The sequence below is a fragment of the Cynocephalus volans genome, chromosome 1 (assembly GCF_027409185.1).
Source record: "Cynocephalus volans isolate mCynVol1 chromosome 1, mCynVol1.pri, whole genome shotgun sequence".
Taxonomy (NCBI): Eukaryota; Metazoa; Chordata; class Mammalia; order Dermoptera; family Cynocephalidae; genus Cynocephalus; species Cynocephalus volans.
In genome coordinates this window covers 248,533,979-248,554,185 of record NC_084460.1, presented here as the reverse complement: position 1 = coordinate 248,554,185, position 20,207 = coordinate 248,533,979, and the positions used below count along the sequence as shown (strand labels likewise).

General features: G+C 37.1%; 1 protein-coding gene across 1 annotated transcript in view; it reads left to right on the top strand.

The window, feature by feature from the left end:
* The window catches only part of CERKL (ceramide kinase like), a 120,851-nt gene that overhangs the window by 70,164 nt on the left and 30,480 nt on the right, over positions 1–20,207 (top strand). The window contains exons 3-4 of the mRNA XM_063085928.1: positions 11,759–11,890; positions 18,990–19,053. Of these exons, the coding sequence (XP_062941998.1) occupies positions 11,759–11,890; positions 18,990–19,053 (196 nt within the window). The remainder of the gene's footprint in view (positions 1–11,758; positions 11,891–18,989; positions 19,054–20,207) is intronic.

The following is a 20,207-nucleotide window of genomic DNA, read 5'->3' as shown; positions in this document are numbered from 1 at the left end:
CTCTAGATGCTTTTCTTATTGTTATAGTTCTTTTCATGCTCAGTAGGTTTACTAAATCACTTGGCAGTTTCGACTGGCAAATTTTGTCTTGGCTTCATCTTTCCTTCCCGGTGCCATCCCCTCAGCCACCTGCTTCTCTGCATTTTCCTTTCTCTTGTGAGGTGATGAAACCACAGTGCCTGTTGGGGCTGAGGGGCAACACTCCCAGCCCAAGCACAGGCTAGGGCAAGAGAGGTTGCTTTTCAAAACAAACTAGTGTCATGTAGACCAAAGGCTGTTTCTTTCAGGTCCTCTGTCTGATTTTTATTATAACTGATGATTTGTTTCTGAAAGGCAGACTGATTTATTTTAAGTTCTGAGCAAAAGTGTCAGTATTTATTTTCAATGCTGTAATAAATTTAATTAAGAAATTTAATTTAGGAAAGATTTTACCAGCTCTTAAATATGATTTTTCCATTCACTTTAGGCTTGTATATTTATGGAGTAGATATGAGCTAGGGATTGAATTACTTTTTTTTTTTAAGCTTAACTTGGCAGCAATAAAAGGTTGTTAGCTTTTCCATGCTAAATGTTTCTTCTAAAGGATTTAGATGCCTATCACAAAAACTTTTGATTGATCTTTGGTTCTTTACTAAGTATTTGCCTTAGCCTTTTTGTTTTATTTTAGAAATTAATATAAATGGTTACAATTTTGTACTTATTTTATATTGCAGCAATGTAAAGAGAAAAGATTTTCACTTAAATTATTGTTTTGCAGTGTTGAGTTTTTATTTTCTTTATTGCAATTGGAATTGTAGTTTTATAATTTATTCTTCTTTAATTTTTTAAAAAAGATTATTAATTCAGGATGTATATTTATTGGGTATCTACTGTGTGCCATTGTTCTGGGTTTAGAACTAGTAAATATAGCAGAGATTAGAATCACAAAGATCTTGACCTCAAGGAGCTTATATTCTAGTGGTAGAGAGGGAATTGAAAAAAATCAAATATATTTTTATGATGTCAAATGATGGTACGTACTACGAGGCAGTGGGAGGAAAGTATTTTCTATTGTATACAGAGTGGTCAAGGAAGCCTTCATTGATTGTTAAGTTTTAGAAAAAAGCTGAAAGTAGTGGGAGAAAGGGAACCATATGGATATCTAAGGGAATATGTTTCAAGCAGAGGAAATAGGAAGTGCAAAGAATTGAGCAAGAAGGTCATGTTCAGAGTGAAATCAGCAGGGGGCAGTGTAGGTACAGAGGTGATTGGGGGTGGGTCATGAAGCATCTTGCTAGCTTTATAAGGTTTTGACTTTTATTCTGAGAAAAATGGGGAGCCATTGGGGTTTTTAAGCAGTGGAGTGACATGATTATAACATTTTTTAAATGGATAATCTCGCTGCTAAGTGGAGAGTAGACTATGTGAATAGATAAAAGGATTAAAGCAGGAGACCAGCTAAGTGGAAACTGTAATAATCCAGGCAAGAGATGGTGATTTAAATCAAGGCAGGAGCAGAAGAGGTGGTGACATGTGGTTAGGCTTTGGAATCATTTTTGAAGACAGAGCTGGCTGGATTGACTGACATTGTGGATATGGATGATATTAAGAGGAAAAAAAGTCAAAGATGACACCAAGATAGTTTTACTTTACTACGAAAAATTTCAAACATATAGAAAATATTTTAAAACTTATAAGAGGCATCCATATTTCCATAACCTTGATTATACAGGTCTTAACATTTTTCCATGTTTGCTTCAAACATTTCATTTTTTCATCGTGTTTTAAATTACAGACATCACAGTATATCTTCCAGAAATATTTCAGAATGCATTTCTAAAAACAGACATTTCACAGATAACCGAATAGCATTACCCGACCAAATGAATGAAGGATAATTGTTTATTATCATCTAATACCTGGTCTATATTAAATTTCTGGTGTTTGTCATAAGGCCTTTTATAGCTAATTTGTACCAACCAGTGTGCAATTAAGAATCATTTATTTATTTAAATACATTTGAACTATAATATTACAACATTCCCCTCCTCATCTGTTTTATTCTCTCTGACATTGATTTATAAAAAAGGCCAGATTATTGTCCTGTAGACATTTTAGCACACGTAAGAGTCACTTGGAAAGCTTATTAAATATAGATTGTCTTCACTCCCAGAAATTCTGATTCAATGGGTTTGGAGTGGCCCTTTCTAATGAGCTGCTAGGTTATGCTGAGCTGTCATTCTGAAGGCCACACTTGGAGCAATACTGCTGAACCACTGTCTGATTGCTTTTCTGTGGTATCATTTAACTTGTTCTTCTATTCCCTGTATTTCCCATAAACTGGATTTTCAATCTAAAGGCTTAATCAGATTCATGTTGGACATTTTGGGCAAGACATAAATGGTACTGTGTATTTCATAGTTTGTCTTGTCAGGTGGCACATAATACTGACTGTCCCACAATTAATGAGGCTGAGATTGTTCCCTGAGTCAAGAAGTAAGAGCCTGATCCCTCTAGTGTTATGTTTCTATTTAAAACTAGCAGGAAATTTGTTGAGTGGTACTTAGGGACCAGGGGAATATCTAGTTCTTGATAAATATTTCACCTAATGGTTTTAACGTTTATTGATTAGACTTGCCTGAACAAATTATTTAATTAAGGGTAGCAACATGGCGATTTTCTAATTAAATCATTTTTTCTAAATTAGTAGCATTCTTCTATAATAAAAGGATGTTGGTTCTGCAACTGGGGCTATTTGGTTACTCAAAACTATAGTGCACATTAAAAAGGGAGGATAAATGCCTAATTAGTTATTTTGAATTATCCATTTTCAGAGTAAGGTGCTAAAATTTCTGACATGAGCAACTAGAAAGATGAAGTTGTCATTTAGTGAGATGGGGAAGTCATGGTAGATAGACCAGGTTTGGTGAGGAAAATCAAAATTTCAGTTTTGAATATGTTAAACTTGAGATGTCTGTTAGACATATGTGTTGATCAGATTTCAGTTGAATAAAACATAAAGTGCTCTAGCTGTTTCAGGTAGAAAGGTGTTTTATAGAGATAATATTAAAGGGCAGGAGGAGATAAATCTGGAGCATTGAATATACTGGTGTCCTACAACCATTGCTGCATTGCTTTTTTTCTCTTCACCGCATACGTGCAGCCTCTTGAGATATTTTCTATGACCTGTACACTAGGAAATTAAGGGGCCTAGTTTAAAGCTGGTTCTGCATGATATAACAAAAATGAGCTACTGAAAGCATTCACCCCTCTCAAAAGTGTTTCTAAGATAACAGGGAAGGGAAATCTTTCTGGTGGGCAGAACTTCAAACAGTTGATAGTAGTTGTCAAGGAGTGATGGCCAAGGGATTGATATATATCAATGCAAGGACGGTGCTTAGGAGCTTGGCCAAATTGTGAGGAATTTGGAAGAAGATTGATGAAAAAGATTATGAGGTAAAAAGTATACTTCCACAGAGAACAGCATATGAAGACATATATGTTTTATATAAATGGTTACCAAAGAGAATTTATTTAGAGTAAATAATCAGGTAGGCAAGATGCTCCATTCTACAGATGTCAATCAGCATCTTTGCAGAGCATCCCCAGGGTTTGCACAATAGGTGCATAAACAAAGTACCATTGGTGTAGGGATGGGAGAAATATATGGGATTAACAACAAGCACTTCTGCTCACCAAGGCTGGTTATACTAACACCATTGCCAAGTGCTCTACCTGCGAACAAATCAACCTTGAGCACCATATGGCACTATATCCTACCTAGACAACCAGCCAACTACCCTGTGATAGGTTTATTGCATTGGATACACTCCATCATGAAATGTCAGTGGCTTATCCTTGCTGCTATGAATGCTTACTGTAGATATGAATCTGCATTCTGTGCCCATCATGCTTCTGCCAACACTATCCTTCGTGGCCTTACTAAAGGTGTAGCTCAATAAATTTACATCCTATGCAATATTGCTTCTGATCAAGGGACTCATTTGCATCAAAAGTAGTGAGACAGTTGGCTGACAACTATGGGATTCACTTGTCTTACTATGTTCCCATTGTATCATCTTGTATTCTAGCTGAGAGACAAAACCTTGTGATATTAAAGTAGTTTTTAGTTTCATAAACAGAATACAGGGGTCTATGAACCAAAGAGTGGAAGTAGAAGTGTCATCTATTACCTTCACATCCAATGACCCACTCACAATATTTTGGTTTCTTGCCTCTGCAACTTTGAACTCTGCTGACTTAGAGGGTTTAGTATGATGGAAGAACACTTTCACATGGGAACGTGACAGTGGTTCGAATGAACTGGACATTTAGAATAACCTGGCCACATTGCTGAACTATATAACTGAACCAACAAATGACAAAAAAAAAAAAAAAATCAAACTCCCTATGTTGGTGAGGATGATTAATCGTGATTATTTGGGGAAATACTGTTGCTAGTACTACTTGGTGGGAGGCCTATGTCTGGGATCCAGGGGCCAACCTGGCCTGCATCCTAGTAGCAGGATGAAGTGAATGAATGCATTGTCTAGGAGGAAAACTGGCCAAACTGACCCCAGAAGAAAATCTAAACAGACCAATTAATACCAAAGAAGCAGGAATTTTGGGTGTACTCTTAATAAAGCACCAGACTCTGGTATTTTCCCAGGGACATCTACTATATCTTTTTGGATCAGGAAACTTCAATACTATTTAAACTATTCCAGAGCATTCAAAGAAAAAGAAAACTCCCTGATTTTTTGTGTAGAGCTTGCATGAAATTGTTACCAACATCTGACAATGCAAGTCCAAAAAAGGAAAACTACAGATGTCTAACCCATGAATGTCAAGTAGCTCTTCGTAAAATAAGAACAGGTGAATATGTTATCAACATGAGTATATATCTCATTTTAAAGGCTTCATGGAAAACATTTTAAGTATTCTCATTAAATTCAGAACTGATCGGAGTGTCCTTTATCAGCATTGTTAGTCACATTCTTCTGGAATAACCAACCAATGCAAGTAGACTAGAGAAAAAGAACAGATTTGTATGACAATAGGAAAGGGGAAATGATCATTATGTGCAGGTAAAATTATTGTTAACCTGGAAAATCCAAGAGAATAAAGGGAAAACCTGTGATGACCAATGAGAGTATTAAGGAAATAGTTAGGTGTTTGGTGTTTGAAATCAGTAGTTTTGATATATGCAATCAATAGCCAGTTAGGAGACGAATTAAGGGAAGAGACATATTGACAGCAGCAACAGAAAAGATGAAAAACCTAGAATTGTTGAACATTTATTTGAAAGATGTTTGACGTGGTACTGAGGAACATAGAAGACTTAATAATACGGAAAAACATACCATATTTCTGTACAGAAAGATCCAGCATCATAGAAGTGTTATATTTTCTTAGGATAATTTATATTTAATGCAATCCCAGTAAAATAGAAGAATTTTTTAAACTAGACAAATTGATTTCAAAGATTACGTGTAAAATCAAGCAAAAATAGATGTGAAAAATTCTTTAAAAGAAAAGTAATAAGGAAGGAGAGACCAGTCTTATCAACCTATTAAATCACATTATGAAACTGTAGTATTTAAAAACATGGTACTGACATATGAATAGATCAATAGATATCAGACTAGAAAGTTCAGAAAAAGACCCAACCACATCCAGAAATTTAGTATATCTAAAGATGGCACTTAAAATCTATGAGAAAGATGAGTTATACAATGAATTATATTGTAAGTGGATAGCCTTCTGGAAAAAAATTAAGTCAAATCCCAATTTTATGCTTTCTATCAAAATAAATTTCAGATAAGATTAAAGAAAAGTATGAAATCGAGACTCTAGAAGTATGAGAATAAAAGGGGAGTGATAAATATGACACAAAACCCAGAGGCCATAAAGGAAATGATTGATAAATTCAACAATCGCTACAAAAGGATGGAAATTTCCAGCACAGAGAAAACACCATAAGTAAAATTAAAGGCAAGGACACACTGGGAAAAGTATTTGTAATTCATGTAACAAATAATGTTAGTTTTCTTACTGTACAAAGCACTGCTATAATTAATATGACAAAGAAAATACAAAGAAAGGATTGGTAAATGATAGGAGCTGACAACTCATAAAAAAAGAAACATTTGCAAAGTTTCTCAACCTCCCTTACAATGACAGAAATGTAAATTGAAATTAGGGTGAGATATAATTTTTCACTTCTTATTTGTCAAAGGTCAAAAAGTTTAAAAATACTCTGGGTTTATGTTTATGATGTAAGAAAACAGACAATGTAAGTTATTGATAAGGTATATATTGGTAGTAATAATAACAGGCAAACTTATTGAATATTTACCATGTACCATGAATATTTTTCCAGGCACTTTTCTAAACACTTTTACATTTCTTTATTTAGTCATCATAATGACTCTATGCAGAAAACACTATTATCATCCCCATACTACAGATGAGGAAATTGAAGAAAAGTTAGACAAGTAATGCAAACTCACACAGTTGATAGATGGCAGAGTCAAGATTTAAGACCAGTTACTTTTACTCAAGCATCCACTATTTTTTTTTTTTTTTTTTTGGTCACAACTCTAAGGTGTTTCTATGGCAAGTGATTTGACAATATATGGTAAAGTCTTCGGAGTACATATTATTTGATCCAATGATTCTACTTCTAGAAGTTTGTCCTGCAGTTTGTCTATTTTCCATCAAATAGATGTGAAATAGCACTCATTGCAGCATTATTTGAAGTACAGAAAGACTGGAAACCTAAATATCCATCCAGGGGGCTGGTTAATTAAGTTGAGGTTCATTCATACAGAAGAATACTAAGCAGCTTTAAGTGGAGTGAGATGGCATTCTGTGTAGTGATATGTAATCATCTTGAAAATAGTAAAAGGAAAAAACAAGATACAGAATAGTGTATAGGGATGCTGCTGTCTTTGTGAAAAGCCACAGAGTATATGCATGCATGTTTGTATATATACAGAATATTTTAGGAATCTCAAAGTGGTATCAGGGATTGTTTGCCAAGAGGGAAACTAGATATCAGGGAATGGGCTGAATAAGGAGATTTTAAATTCTGTACCACATGTATGTTTTAACCTGTACAGAAAACAAGCATGTTGTTCTCAATACAGAATGTTTGCACTGAGGTCACTTGGTGAAGAGTGTAGCCTAGGGTCTCAGACAGACCTGGGTTCAGATTCCAGCACTGCCCAGCCTGCTGAGAGGGAAAGGGGAACTCCTCCAGCTCCAGGCCACATTGCTTCTCCCCAGCTTTGACACTGCTTGGACAGAAGTCAAGTTCTTAGAGCTCTATGTCCTTGGAGCAAGACCTCCTCTCCCCACCCCCCCAGCCCTACTCTCCAACCCTAACTGCGACAAACAATTCTTACCTCTTTCATACAAGGTCACTGCCTAAGGCCCTTCATCTCCTGGACCCCCATCCTTCTAAGCTCTGTGTTTCCTCTAACTTGACACCTTTCCCCCACTCTCCTCAACTCCAGACACTGTTTTACTCTTCCCTCTTGAGTGAACAGTCCGTCATTAACAAAATCTCCTATAGCCTCAACCACTTTTCCGAACATTCCCTTCACCTTCTTTAGTGGAGAGACCCAGCTCTTCCGGGGTTTATAGTTTCACCCAGTCCTCTCAAGTGGCAAATGTTTTCTCGGACATACATTCCTACCACCGGTCCTGGAGGTCTTGTAGATATCTTCATGTCTTGCTTCCATCTCACAGCTATTTTGAGACTATTTTATCTCGTTCCTCTCTTTAAAACCCTCTGCACTGATACTCAGTCCATCAGATGTTCTAACTAGCTCCACTTGTTGCAGTCCTGTACAGACACTGGGTCATTCTCTTTCCTCCGTGAAGTCTTTAGCTCCTATCTCACTGTCACTCTCTTCGACACTGCTGCTGTTATGATTCTATGTGTTTCTGTGGAAGTTCTCTTAGTTTCAGGCCTCCTCTCCTTCAAGGATCTTGACTGCTCTTTACTTCATCCTGCACCTCCTCATACAGTCATCCTTCTAGAGGAGAGTTTCTCAATCCGTTATGGTCTCTGGACCAACAACATCAGGATCATCTGGGAACCTGTTATAAATATAAATTGTCAGAGCCCACCTCAGATGACCGAAACTAAAACTCTGGGGCTGAGGCCCAGAATATGTGTTTTAAGAAGCCCTTCCAGTGATTCTAATGAATATGGAGTTCATCAGATTTTGTTATTGTCATTACCAATAACTCCCTCAATCTCAGTTTCAAGCGTCCTACCTCCACCTGTTGCCTTGTCTTTCTAGCTCATCTGATCTACTCCCCCAACTCCTAAAATTCTTCAAACCTACTGAGACCACAATTTATTGCTTCTATTACTTTTTCAGTAGTCCTTACCCACTTAAATCTTCACTTTCCCCTTATCCAGACATACATTTGACTACTCCTTGACTCTTTTTTTCTCATACACCATATTCAAAGAGTCGACCAATCCTGTCTACTCTATCTTCAAAATATAGCTAGACTCTAACTCTTCTTACAACCTCCACTGCAACTATTCCAGCCCAAGCACAGTCATTTCCTCCCAGGAACATTGCAATGGTTCCTGCTTGTCAGTCCTTGCTCCTAGTGTGTCTGCTTTCCGCACAGGAGCCAAAGTGATCCTTTGGCTGCCTGCAAGATTCTGGATGATCTGACCTTCCCCAGCCAGGACGTTGCTTCCACCTTTGCCCTTCCTCTCTCTCACTGCTGTTTCATTTTTATCCTTAGAACTTACACTGCTTGACATACTCTAAATTCTCTTGTTTCTGTCTCTTGCCATTAGAAGGGAGGCCTCCTGAGGGCACAGGCTTTTCTTGTGCACTGACGGAGCCTCAACTTCTAGTACCGCCCCCCACCCCCAGCACGTAGCAGGCATGCAGTTCTTTGTGAATAAATATAGGAAGGGGGAAAATAAAAGTGTTTTTTGTGATAACACCGTCCTTACTGGAACTGCCGCTGCTTGAGAAATGAAGTGGTATATTTGATAAATTTACCAGTTGAAGTAAACTTAATCTGGATATTTAATCTGACTCTTGGCCTATGGGTTTAGAGTGAATTTCTTGTTCCTGCTGTGTTTTAATAAAAGTAAGCCCTAGGTTTATTTGCTTAGTCCTTCCTGGTTAAAAGACAGCAATATGGTCCTTTAGGGTAGTTTTTTTTTTTTACCTGAGACAGAATCGCACATTACACTTAGTTGTTGTTGCTTTATTCTCCTTTAAAGAGTGATACGCTTTGTAATTAAAGTAGTGAGGAGGGACAGAGTTTAAGAATATGTAGATATTTTGGTCCCCAACTGACTGTCACTGAATGGTTTTAGCATCTATTGCTGATTTTTGCCTGAATCATGAGCCATTATGATGGCTGAAAATAGTAATTTTCTCACTATATAATTTCTTCTTTATTTGTTAATTGTTATTCTACTATAGTACAGACTTTCCCTTATTGTCCTTTATTTGTTTAGTGTCAGTATTACTCATGGGGTTGGGTATTTAAAAAATGTAATGTGGTGTAATATATTACTGTCATTTTCCAATTTGTATTGTCCCAGGTTTGGCCAGTGGAAGTTCCAAGATATTGGGTCTTTCATCAGAGTTTTTTTTGTGTGTGTGTGTAAATGATATAGAGGTAGAGTAAGTTGGGAGCAGGAAAGCTAGAGAGATGAATTCTGTTGGCTATTAGGAAAGCGTCCGGTGAGGAAGTGGTATTTGGAGTGAGCTTTGAAAAAATGGTAGAATTTTGACAAAAATGGGGATGGGGGGGAGTAGAAAGGGAAAGTGCCAGAACAAAGAAAGGCCTGGCAGACTTGGCATTTGGCAGTAATACAGTGGATCTGGACCAAGACAAGGAAGTTGAAATGGAACATAAAACCCTGTGCATGCACGCACCGAGCTCCACGCGTTCGCTCAGGCTGGTCTCACCGCCTAGAATTTTCTCCCTGGTCCCACCTTCTGTTTTGCTACGGGGTGGGATGTGAGCTAGGGAAGGCGGGAATTCTAGGTAGTGAAAACAGGATGAGCCAAAAGTCCCACTGGAATACTCCCTTCTTCTTGAAGCCTTTTGCAGATCCCTAATAAGAGTTAAGCAGCACCCTGTCATATGCTCCCGTCATACTTTGTGCCTCTGTTAACAAGTCAGCGCTGTCCGGTGCTGCTTGTATTTGTGCATGTCTTCCTCTTTTAAGGCACGAACCCCATGTTAATCGCTTTGCCCTTCTTCCCAGTACTCAGTACAAGTGCTCAAAACATGTTTCTTGAATATGCGTGAGACAGGGGGGTGGGATTGGGAGAGGGAGGCCTCCAAGTGTCGTCTCGCGGGTTCGGGCTTGCTCCGCAGGCAGCGATGGGCCATTGCAGCTTTTGCACAGAGCAGCAGTGATGGGAGCTGGGAGGCCGGCAGTGCCGCCAAAGGGAAGACGCAAGGGGACCGCGCACTGGCCGCGCGAGAGAGGGCAGGTGGCGTGGGCGCAAGCAGTTACCATCGTGTGAATGTGGGCGTTCGTTCACATGCAGCAATTGAGAAAAAGACGGCATTGAGCATGGTCTTTAGGTTTCCGGCCTGGAAGATTGGGAGGCTGAGACAGGCTTCTTACCGCAACAGGGACCCTGGGCAATTTTACGGGGATTATTTTAAAAGTTCAGTACGGCCCTACCTCTTCCTCATGCACAATTCTCCCTGAATTCGAAACAACATGTGCTATTGAAAGATTTTATTGTATCAAATGTGTTGGGAAATGAATGAAATATTGCCTCTACTTGAGGTCTGAAACACTCACTTTGGTGTTGTGGACATTTTCACTTGTCTTTAGTAACAGTTTTATTAAAACTGTTAGTAACTGCTAGTAACTGTTAGTTACTGTTAGTAACTGCTTTTTAACCTTGAAACGTGGCCCTCTGAAGGCAGCTTACCATAAATGAAACGGTTGTCAACTTTCTTTTGGCTCCTTGGTCCCTCCTGCCCCTTCCTAACAGCAGAAAATTTGCTTTGCACCTGCTCCAACTGGGTTCTAAGTGATAAGCATCTTGCAAGCCCAGCAAATTGTAGTATCAAATCTCAGCCCCAACTGTGAGGCAGCACTATCATCGAATCCCTGCTGAGGCGTTGCTTTCCCAATTCCCAGGAGAAGAGTTCCTTCTCCCCTGGCCCCTTTTTAGGCTTGAACTGTGACCTAAGTCCTCTTTTTAGCTACCAGCATGCATTGCTCTGGGTGCTGGCACTGACCACCCCTGCTCACTCTGTTCTGCCCTAGGGCAGAATAGTAGGTCAGGCGTTGGTAGCCCTGGGGTCACTGGGGTGCCCAATTCCAATAATGAGCATATTTATCTAAGGAGAGGAAATGTACCCTTCTATTTGTTACAGACCGTTGCTTTTTTCCCAGAAACAAATGCTTGATATACTATCCGTGCTTTGGTAAATATACATAAGCATTGCCTAGCATTCATAAAGTTGCTTTTATTTACATCTTCCTTCAAAAATTAAATGCTTGTTATAACTCATGATTTTCAGAGGGATATACCTATTTCACTGCAAGGAGAATTTAAAATAATATTTTTTGCAGATGTTTTAAAATAATGCCATATTCAGTAATACTCTTGCAAGAATTTCAAATAAAAATAGCAAATACTATTTAAATATGTATATAACATCCTAACAGAGTTGGGTGTCATTTTAAAGGGAAAGACAAAAATGCTGACAGAGATTTTATAATCTTGCATTTATGTTTTCTTTTTAGGTTTCTCAAACAGACCGAAGTCATTAAAAATACTCCTTAATCCCCAAAGTCATAAAAAAGAAGCTATACAGATCTATTGTGAGAAGGTTGAACCTCTGTTGAAGCTTGCAGGAATAAAGACTGATGTAACAAGTAAGTTATTTTCAGAATATAATTTCACCATTTAAAAAAATGTTTTTTACAGAATTAAGATAACCTGAATTTGTTCTTAATGCAAACTTTGGGAAGCTGTCTGTAAAGTAACTAAAGTTTTTTTATGTGCTTTCATAATCTGCTACAGCCAGCTCCAGGGTTATAATTTAATTATTTTTGTTTTTTATGGTGTTATTTTTATTAGAATATCAGCATTTCCTCATTAGGCCTTTTTAAGACTTTAACAATTGTTAGACGTGTTTTTAAAAGAAGCCGTGTACTTTTTGATATTTTTGTTGAGATACTTGCCATTTACACATTTTTTCTGCAGTTTGGCAAGCAATTGATTTTTGCTCATTATATGGTTGATGTCTTTCCGTGGAATCCTTCATTAGGTTGTTTTTGTTCTGACTCTGACCCCTGCTGGTTAGGTCAAAACTAAGCACTTAACTGCTGGGTTTAGATAAATTTAGAGAAGCCAGAAGCTTAAATTCACTGTCTAAAATAAGAAATGTGTTTATGTTTGTGCCAAGGAAAATAGAAATTTGCTAATGCTAAGATTAATAGAAATAAGATTAGTAATATCCTTTTAGACTTTTTGAATTTGGTGACCAAATTCCTTTGTTTTTTGGAGACTCTTTTATTTTTCCCATGGCAGAGGATTAAGAAGAAGGTTGGTGATGAGGATCACAACTTTTCTAGCTTTTTTTAAATGTAGCTTCACTAACACACAGTATAAGTTTGCGATAAATTTTAACTGATGAAGAATATTGCAGAATAAGCCTACTCAGGAGACAATCCCAGAATGTCCAGGTCCCAATTATAGATTTCCTGTGGAAGGGATTCAGAGTGATCTGGCTTTAGTCAGCTGCAGCCAAGGCTGATGGATCTCACAGTGTAGATAGGTCGTTGAAGCCCACACATTGTGACTCTATGACTCGATGGACTGGGGCAGAAGGAAGTTCCTTAAAAAGGGGGGGGGGGCAGTGAGCTTTGTGGGAATGCCAGCCACCACAAAAGGCACCTACTACAACAGAGATTCAAGAGAAAGTACTATGAGAAACTCAAGAGGAATTGCTGAATTAAAATAAAGTTGTAGTGAAGAAGTGAAGAAGTTAACCTTTCATGTTTGTGACCTTTGGCTTACTTAGATGTGATTTATAAGGAAAAGAGAAAATTCAGACCTATCATTTCTTTCTACTGAAGACTTTCGAGGATCGGCTGAAGGGAAAGTTTGAGGTTCATATTAGGATGAGACCATTAACAGTTGAATAAAGTTGTTGGCAAACAGTAACGTTAACTATTTTGTATCGTTGACTTATGTCAATACTACAAAACAGCTTGACATGAATATTACTATATATCATTCAGTTCGAGAATCTCTCCTGGAATGATTGCTCTGTGTTAAACACTGTGCAGACGGCAAGATGAAACAGCTATCATACCTGCTCTTGAATGACTTAGGTTATTAGGGATTCAAATAGATGTTTAAATTTTATAGTTGAAGTATACATAAAAGAACTGTGGTGTCTCAGATGGTGATATTAATTTTGATCGAAGGCTCAAGAAAAGCATTTGGATTGGAGAGTATTTAGGAGGCAGAGAAGGCAAAAGGTGAGGGAAGGAAGGCAGGTGCAGGCATGTACAAGTGGAGCATGTGAGTGTGAGCGTGTTACACCCATAGTATCTTGGGGGTTTGTTCCATAATTTTTCTCTACCTTCCTTAGTTTTGACTTCATCTTAAATCCATCACCATAAAATGGCTGCCAGTGAATTTGATCATGTCTTATTCATAACTAGTGGGATGGGAAGAGGTGTGTATGTGTGAGAGCAAGACCCAACATGCTTTAATCCTGAAGATGGATTAAAATTTCTTTCTTTTAGTTTGACTGTGCTAATAGGGAATCTGTACCCAACCTGGAACAGTCATTCCCTTAACCACTAGTGGCTGAAGTCAGACCCCTTTTCTTGAAAGCTAAAGATGCCTTACCTGAATCCTGATCCAGTTAGAGAGAAGAAAGAGCAAAATGGCTTCTGGGAAGGATTGCAGCAATGTGTACTATAGAAAGTTTGAGTCAAGGTTATGGGTGGATCTATATGCTACACTCAACAGTTCATTCATCATGCATAGATCCATAGTTGGTTTTTTTATCATAGTGTTGTAATCTGGTTTGGCAAAGATGATTCCACCTGCAGAATCTGTTAGAAAGGAAGAAAGAGAGAGAATGGAGAAAAGGAAACTGGTACATGAGGCCTGAAATAAGGCAGGGGTAATGGTAAGAATGTGTATTCCTTCTTAAAACAATTGTATTGGAGAGAAAAAGATTGTGTTCTAGGGTTTTTTCCCCCTAAACTATTAAATATTATTAAAAATAACATTTAATTTAACATAAAACAAAATTAAAATTTAAATAAAGCAAATTTAGAATTTACTTATATATTTGTGCAGAAGGGATAATAATTAGCTGCCTAATACTCCTCCTACAGGCAAAATTATAAAATTACATCCTTTGCTTATAAGCTATTTTAATATGTATATTGCCTAAATATTTATATAAAAAAATGTTTCCTATTTTGTATAAAAGACTGAATAAATATGTAGATAGTTGAAAAGTTTTAGTCTTCCTGCCTACTTTACAGTGTTTTGTAGTTCAAATGAGGTAATATATTTGAAACTAATTTCTATATTATAAAGTGCTATAGAAGTATGGTAATAATGCTGTTAGTTTCAGTTTCATAAAATTATGTAATAAGATTCAATTCACTTTTTATTTGAAAGAAAAGATATATGAAACAGCAAAGTAGAAAGAGTACATATCTTCTGCATGTCCAGTGTGACTATTGTCTTAAAGAATCCTTATGAGAATTGGTGAGTCCAAATGGAATATGAATTACATAATAAATTCTTTAGGGTGATGAATTCATTAGGAAATAAAGCTGTATAAATATGAAGCCTGATTTGAAAAGTTAGGCAGATATATACATTATAAAGTACTTTTTTCCATAGATTTCTTTTAAAAATAGATCTTATCACATTAATAAAAATATATCTACTCCTGTCATTTTGGCCTGTGTTGAAACCATAACTACTTCTGAATATAGATTAACATCTTTTGAAATGTTTGAGCTAAACTTGTATTCCCCTCTGCTACCATCACCTAAATGGTATCTTATTTAATAATGGCATCAGAAAAACTTCTGGAAAAACCTAGAGAGAACTGGGTTGTTTTTCCTAATAACCTTTAGGTGTGTGAATCAAAAAAGAGCATGAATGATAAGCCCATGCTGGCATATGATATCGTTTCTTTCTCTTGCTCCCAAACTAAAGCAGATTTGAGAGATTGTACCATTGAAGGTATGAGAGGTATTTTGAGAGATCATAGATCCACAGGATAACTCATAGCAATAAAGTGAAAAAAGTCAAGGCAGCAGAGACATCAGACTGAAAGGAACTTTAGAGGCCATGTAGTTCAACTTCCCCATGTGGAGTAGTGTAGGTGTGGGGCATTCCTTGGTGGCTGACCACCCAGCCTTTAACTGGACACCTACACTAGAGGCAGAATATGCTGTTACTGGACAATACTGTTCAGCATTCTTATCTTGAGTTCAGAGCCACTGTGTCTTTTTGCAGATTAGAAAAGGCACCTCCTCTGTACTGACTTACAAAGAGGTGACTTTTCTTCTGGGCTGATTCAGCCCAAGGTCACCTAGCTTGGTCAGTCAGGTGTATTGGTTAGATTGCAAGTCCAACTGCACCTGTGGCCAACTGCCTTTTGTGCTAGACATAAACTGCCAAACAGAGAATTTGTGAGCTTACATGTGCCTCTTTGTAATTTCTATCTACTAGAGTTAATGTTTTCTTTTGTAGTAAAACAAAATAAATGTCTCATCTAGTGTATGAATCATTAAGATATTTGAAGACAGATATTCTGTCTGCCCTTAATCTCTCTTTTCATGATAAGCACATCCATCTCTTTTAGTCATTCTCTGTATTAACAAACTGCTAGATTTTATCATGGTCATTATCATTTTCATGGTCAAAGACACTTCTTTGAATGCAATCTTGATCTCTGCCAGCGCAGGGCCCATGAGAGTGCCATGTAATTTTACCTCCTGGGCAGAATTGTCAATAAAGTGGGGCTTGTCACTATCCTTTTCTTTTTTCTTCTAGCATCATGCTTCTAATTTTTGACCCTTTTACCATGTCTCTTTGTATTGTTTCTCTTTGGGTCATTATGGCTCTATGTGAAGCCTTCCATTTCTCGGAAAGGCCTCTCACCATTCCTGATCTCACCCAGCAGAAAGCTAGGCAACCTGATAAAACTGTATCCCAAAAGATGCTAGTAGACCGAGGTGTTACTGTTTCCATTTTTACCTCCATTTTAGTAAAAATTTGCATATTAAGTATTCATGCATCATATCCAGTAGAGAGAAAAATAATTCTCAATGAGTGGTTCTTTTTATTACCCTCTAATAATAATTGCTGGTGTATATGGCCAAACCTGTTCCCAACACTCAGATGTGCATCAGGAAGTTGGAACTTTATCCCTGGGGACAATGAAGAGTCATCAGTGGGTTTCTGTAGGAAGGTGATATGATTAAATATGAAAAAAGTCATCCTGGCTAGAGAGGGAGAGAGGTTGTGGGGAGACTGGACAGAGATGGTAGTGACCAGGTCTAGGCTTTGGCTGTGAGGAGTGTAGGAGGGCCACTGCAGCACAGCCTAAAGACAGACACAACTGGCGTTCACCATGGAGTGGCTGGAGAGTGCAGGAGAGGATAATCTAGGGAGAACTCATTTTCCTGTCTTGGGGAGTGGATGATGAACACAAAAAGAGCAATATATTTGAGAGACAGTATATTTGAAGGTGGGCCTGATGGATTCCATCTTGAGCTTACTATGTTTGAAGTACTATAGGACAGGAAGAAAATGACATCTTGGTATTCTATCCCACAACACAATTTTATCACCAGACCAAGAACTGTTTCTTGATGTCCAAATGAAATCTCATCTGATTTGATTTCGGTCTATTTCCTCATGAACATTCAATATCAACTTCAAGATATTACTCTTGTCTTCATGAGGAAGTAAATTTTACACTGAAGGCTGGGGTGGGTGGGGCTTCCAGCAATGGGAACTGTTTTCAAAGGCCTTTAAACTGTGGAGACTCTAAATCTCTTATATAGAAAGGGGGAGACAGAGTAGCAATCTCAAAGGAAAAGGAAAGTAGAGGGAAGAAGAGGCTAAGTTACATTTTTGAAATTGCATTTGCCTAGCAGTCCACTCTATGTTTATTTGGAGTAGGATGATTTGAATCTAGCTGTCTTTGATTCCAGAGCCCACTATAGCCAGAGTAAATACATATTTTGATTCTTTCTACTGCACCTAAATAATAGTCCAGATCATTCTTTCTCCTTTTGCCTTACAATATCTTTCTTTATAATCACTTACTACTACTTCATATTATATGTTCATTTTTAATTAATGTATATTGTCTATTTCCAGAATGTAAACTCCCTGAAGCCAAAGACTTTGTTTTATTCATTCTGCTAATATATCTTATACATGTGGTAGTCAGGTTTCTTTTATTTTTTCTGTCTTTTTGTTCCAGATCAGTGATTTTATTTAACTTTTACAATGTCACTTCAAAAATTACTATTCTTAGTTTGCATTAGAGTATAGTCAAATTCCACCCACAAGATCAAAGGAAAAAATAGACTTTTAATTTTTTATAAACAAAAATAGCTTCCAGCCATAACATAATTTTAAAGCTAATTTTGTAATGGATTCAAAAAGCTTTACCAAAGTAAGCTTTGGTATAAAAGCAAGACTTGATAGACTGATTCACAGTGTAAATATTTCTTCAGAATGTCCTTAATTATTTTTCATGTGTGTATATAAGACATTTTATTATTTTGCATTTTAAGGTTGCAGCTACTTGCTGTGGTTATAAATGAATGATAAGAACACATCTTTTATAACTTAACCTTCCAACTTTATTAATATTAATATTTTATGTTTGATTTTATTATAGCTTTCTTCTGATTAGAATTTAATATAGAGAAGTTTTATTCATGTGGTTGTTAACGGCATTTTGAATGAGCTTTGGGAGAATTACAATGTAACACTGCTGGATGCAGAATGATTCTTTTAGACACCAAGACTAATAATTTTTAACAATATCTAAAAACGTTGTAGGAAAAGCTTGAACTATGCTGGCACCAGGGACAGACAGGCATGAAAGATTAATGTAATCTTGCATATAATGATGCACATTCTTACACAAAAAATCCATCTGCAGTGTCATGTCAGTCAGCAGAAATCTTTGATGGGTGGATACAGCTGGGCTGTCTCTTCTGGCAGAGCTGCTCTAGAAAATGCTAAATGTGGTTGTGATGCTTGGTGCCATCTGCAGTGTGCCCGTTTATCCTGTCTTCACTGGCATTTGCAATACTACATAGGGCATCAGTGACTGTGGAGACAGCGATACAGAGTGACAGATTTATTTCCTCGGAGGATCCGGGCTCTAGTGGGCCTGTGTGCCACCCTGCTCTTCACGTTTGGGTCTCTTGTTATTGGTGTTGGCTTTACTTCCTATTTTCACATCCAACTCCTCCTCTTTTTAGTCTGGCAGTTCCAGATACACATTTTTCTGGTATGTAAATCTGACACTAACCTTTTAACTAATTTATTCATGTAAGGTTGCCAAAACGATTTAACATTGACTGTTCGATGCCAACTAATATGCCTTATTTTGAAAATAGTGCTGCTCCCAAGCTTCTGATTTAGAGGAAATGTGCCTTATTTAGAGAACACTACACAGGCACCAAGATAAATTCACTAACCACTATGAGTGGGATATCCCCAAGTGACTTACATAGTTCAAACAAACATATGACCCTCTTTTCCATAAAGCTATAAAACACATCAAGCAGCTAACGCTTCTTCCTCTTTCCCTTGATTAAAATATAAATATTCAAGGTTAAATGTTGTTTTATGACCTGACCATATGTTTATCATATTATTTTGCCAAACCAAATTAAAAAAGAGTAGGTCATTGTTTAAAATTTCACTTTTTGTGTGTGTGTTTTTTAATAGTAACAGAATATGAAGGGCACGCTCTGTCACTACTTGAGGAATGCGAACTCCAGGGATTTGATGGGTAGGTTATACTATTATTCTATGTGAATCGTATAGCTTGTGTTATTACATGTTTTTATTAGTTTTTAGCCATATATTTGTGACTTATAATTTTTAAATATTTGTGTTGTATGTAATTAGGCTCTGTTCATATCTATGTAATGATTAATGATAGTAATATTACATGGTCCTCTACCTCTCAGGATCTGGCATGGGAAAGCAAAAGGAGAAATCTAAGTACTCACAATGTACCGCCCTATATTTACCTAATGTGCATACAGTTGTATCCGTAATTCTTGGTTTTTACCATGTGATTATCTAGAAAAGCATTAATGGAAGATATTATATTGGTCATATGGCATAAGTATACTGTGATCCTATTTTGCAAATTTACTGATAGTTTTAACAGCTAACCATTGGTTAATTTTGCTGTGGTTGATTGGGGGTAGATGTTTTATAAAAACAAAGATACTATTTTCAGAATCAATAAAATGTGTTAATTATAATCATATCTTATAATTTAATGACTACCAAGTAAGTGCGTTATTCACAGTCGGCATCAGAAACTGTTGTTTGCAATACATTGTTGTAGTGTGCAGAGATTGCTCACTGGCGTGCAAATATAGGAAACAAGGCAAGTGATTTAAATTTAATAGTTATTTTTTAAAATTAGGTGAAGCAATTTGCTGAAGTGCTGGATTGATGTGTAGGACTAAAACTTACTGTATTCCTTTAGGGGGGGGTTTCTGTAAGGGTGGATATTTGAGAATTTAAAAAGTTGGCAAGTATGTGAATTACTTTTGTCACTTGGTAATGGGCAGGGGGCAATAAAAAACCCATAAGGTCAGGACAGGCAGTTGGGTCTGCACTTTCACCAAGTGAAAAGCTTTAACTTCCCAGAGAACTATTAGATGTGATAGGGAAGGGAGTTATGTAACCAAAATTGAGAGGAGTAAATTTAATTATAAATGGCAATAATATTTTAAGTATTGAGAATTAAGAGTATGAGGTAGGAGATTACTTCAGAACTTTATAATTATCAGTAGACAGAAGGATTAATGGGCTGCATTTAGGAAAAAAGTAATCAGGAGAATCATGCCCATTGACTACCTACTTTAATATGCTGCATAGTCCTGAGCCAGAGCTCATGAGTATATGAGGGTAGCTGCATTGCAA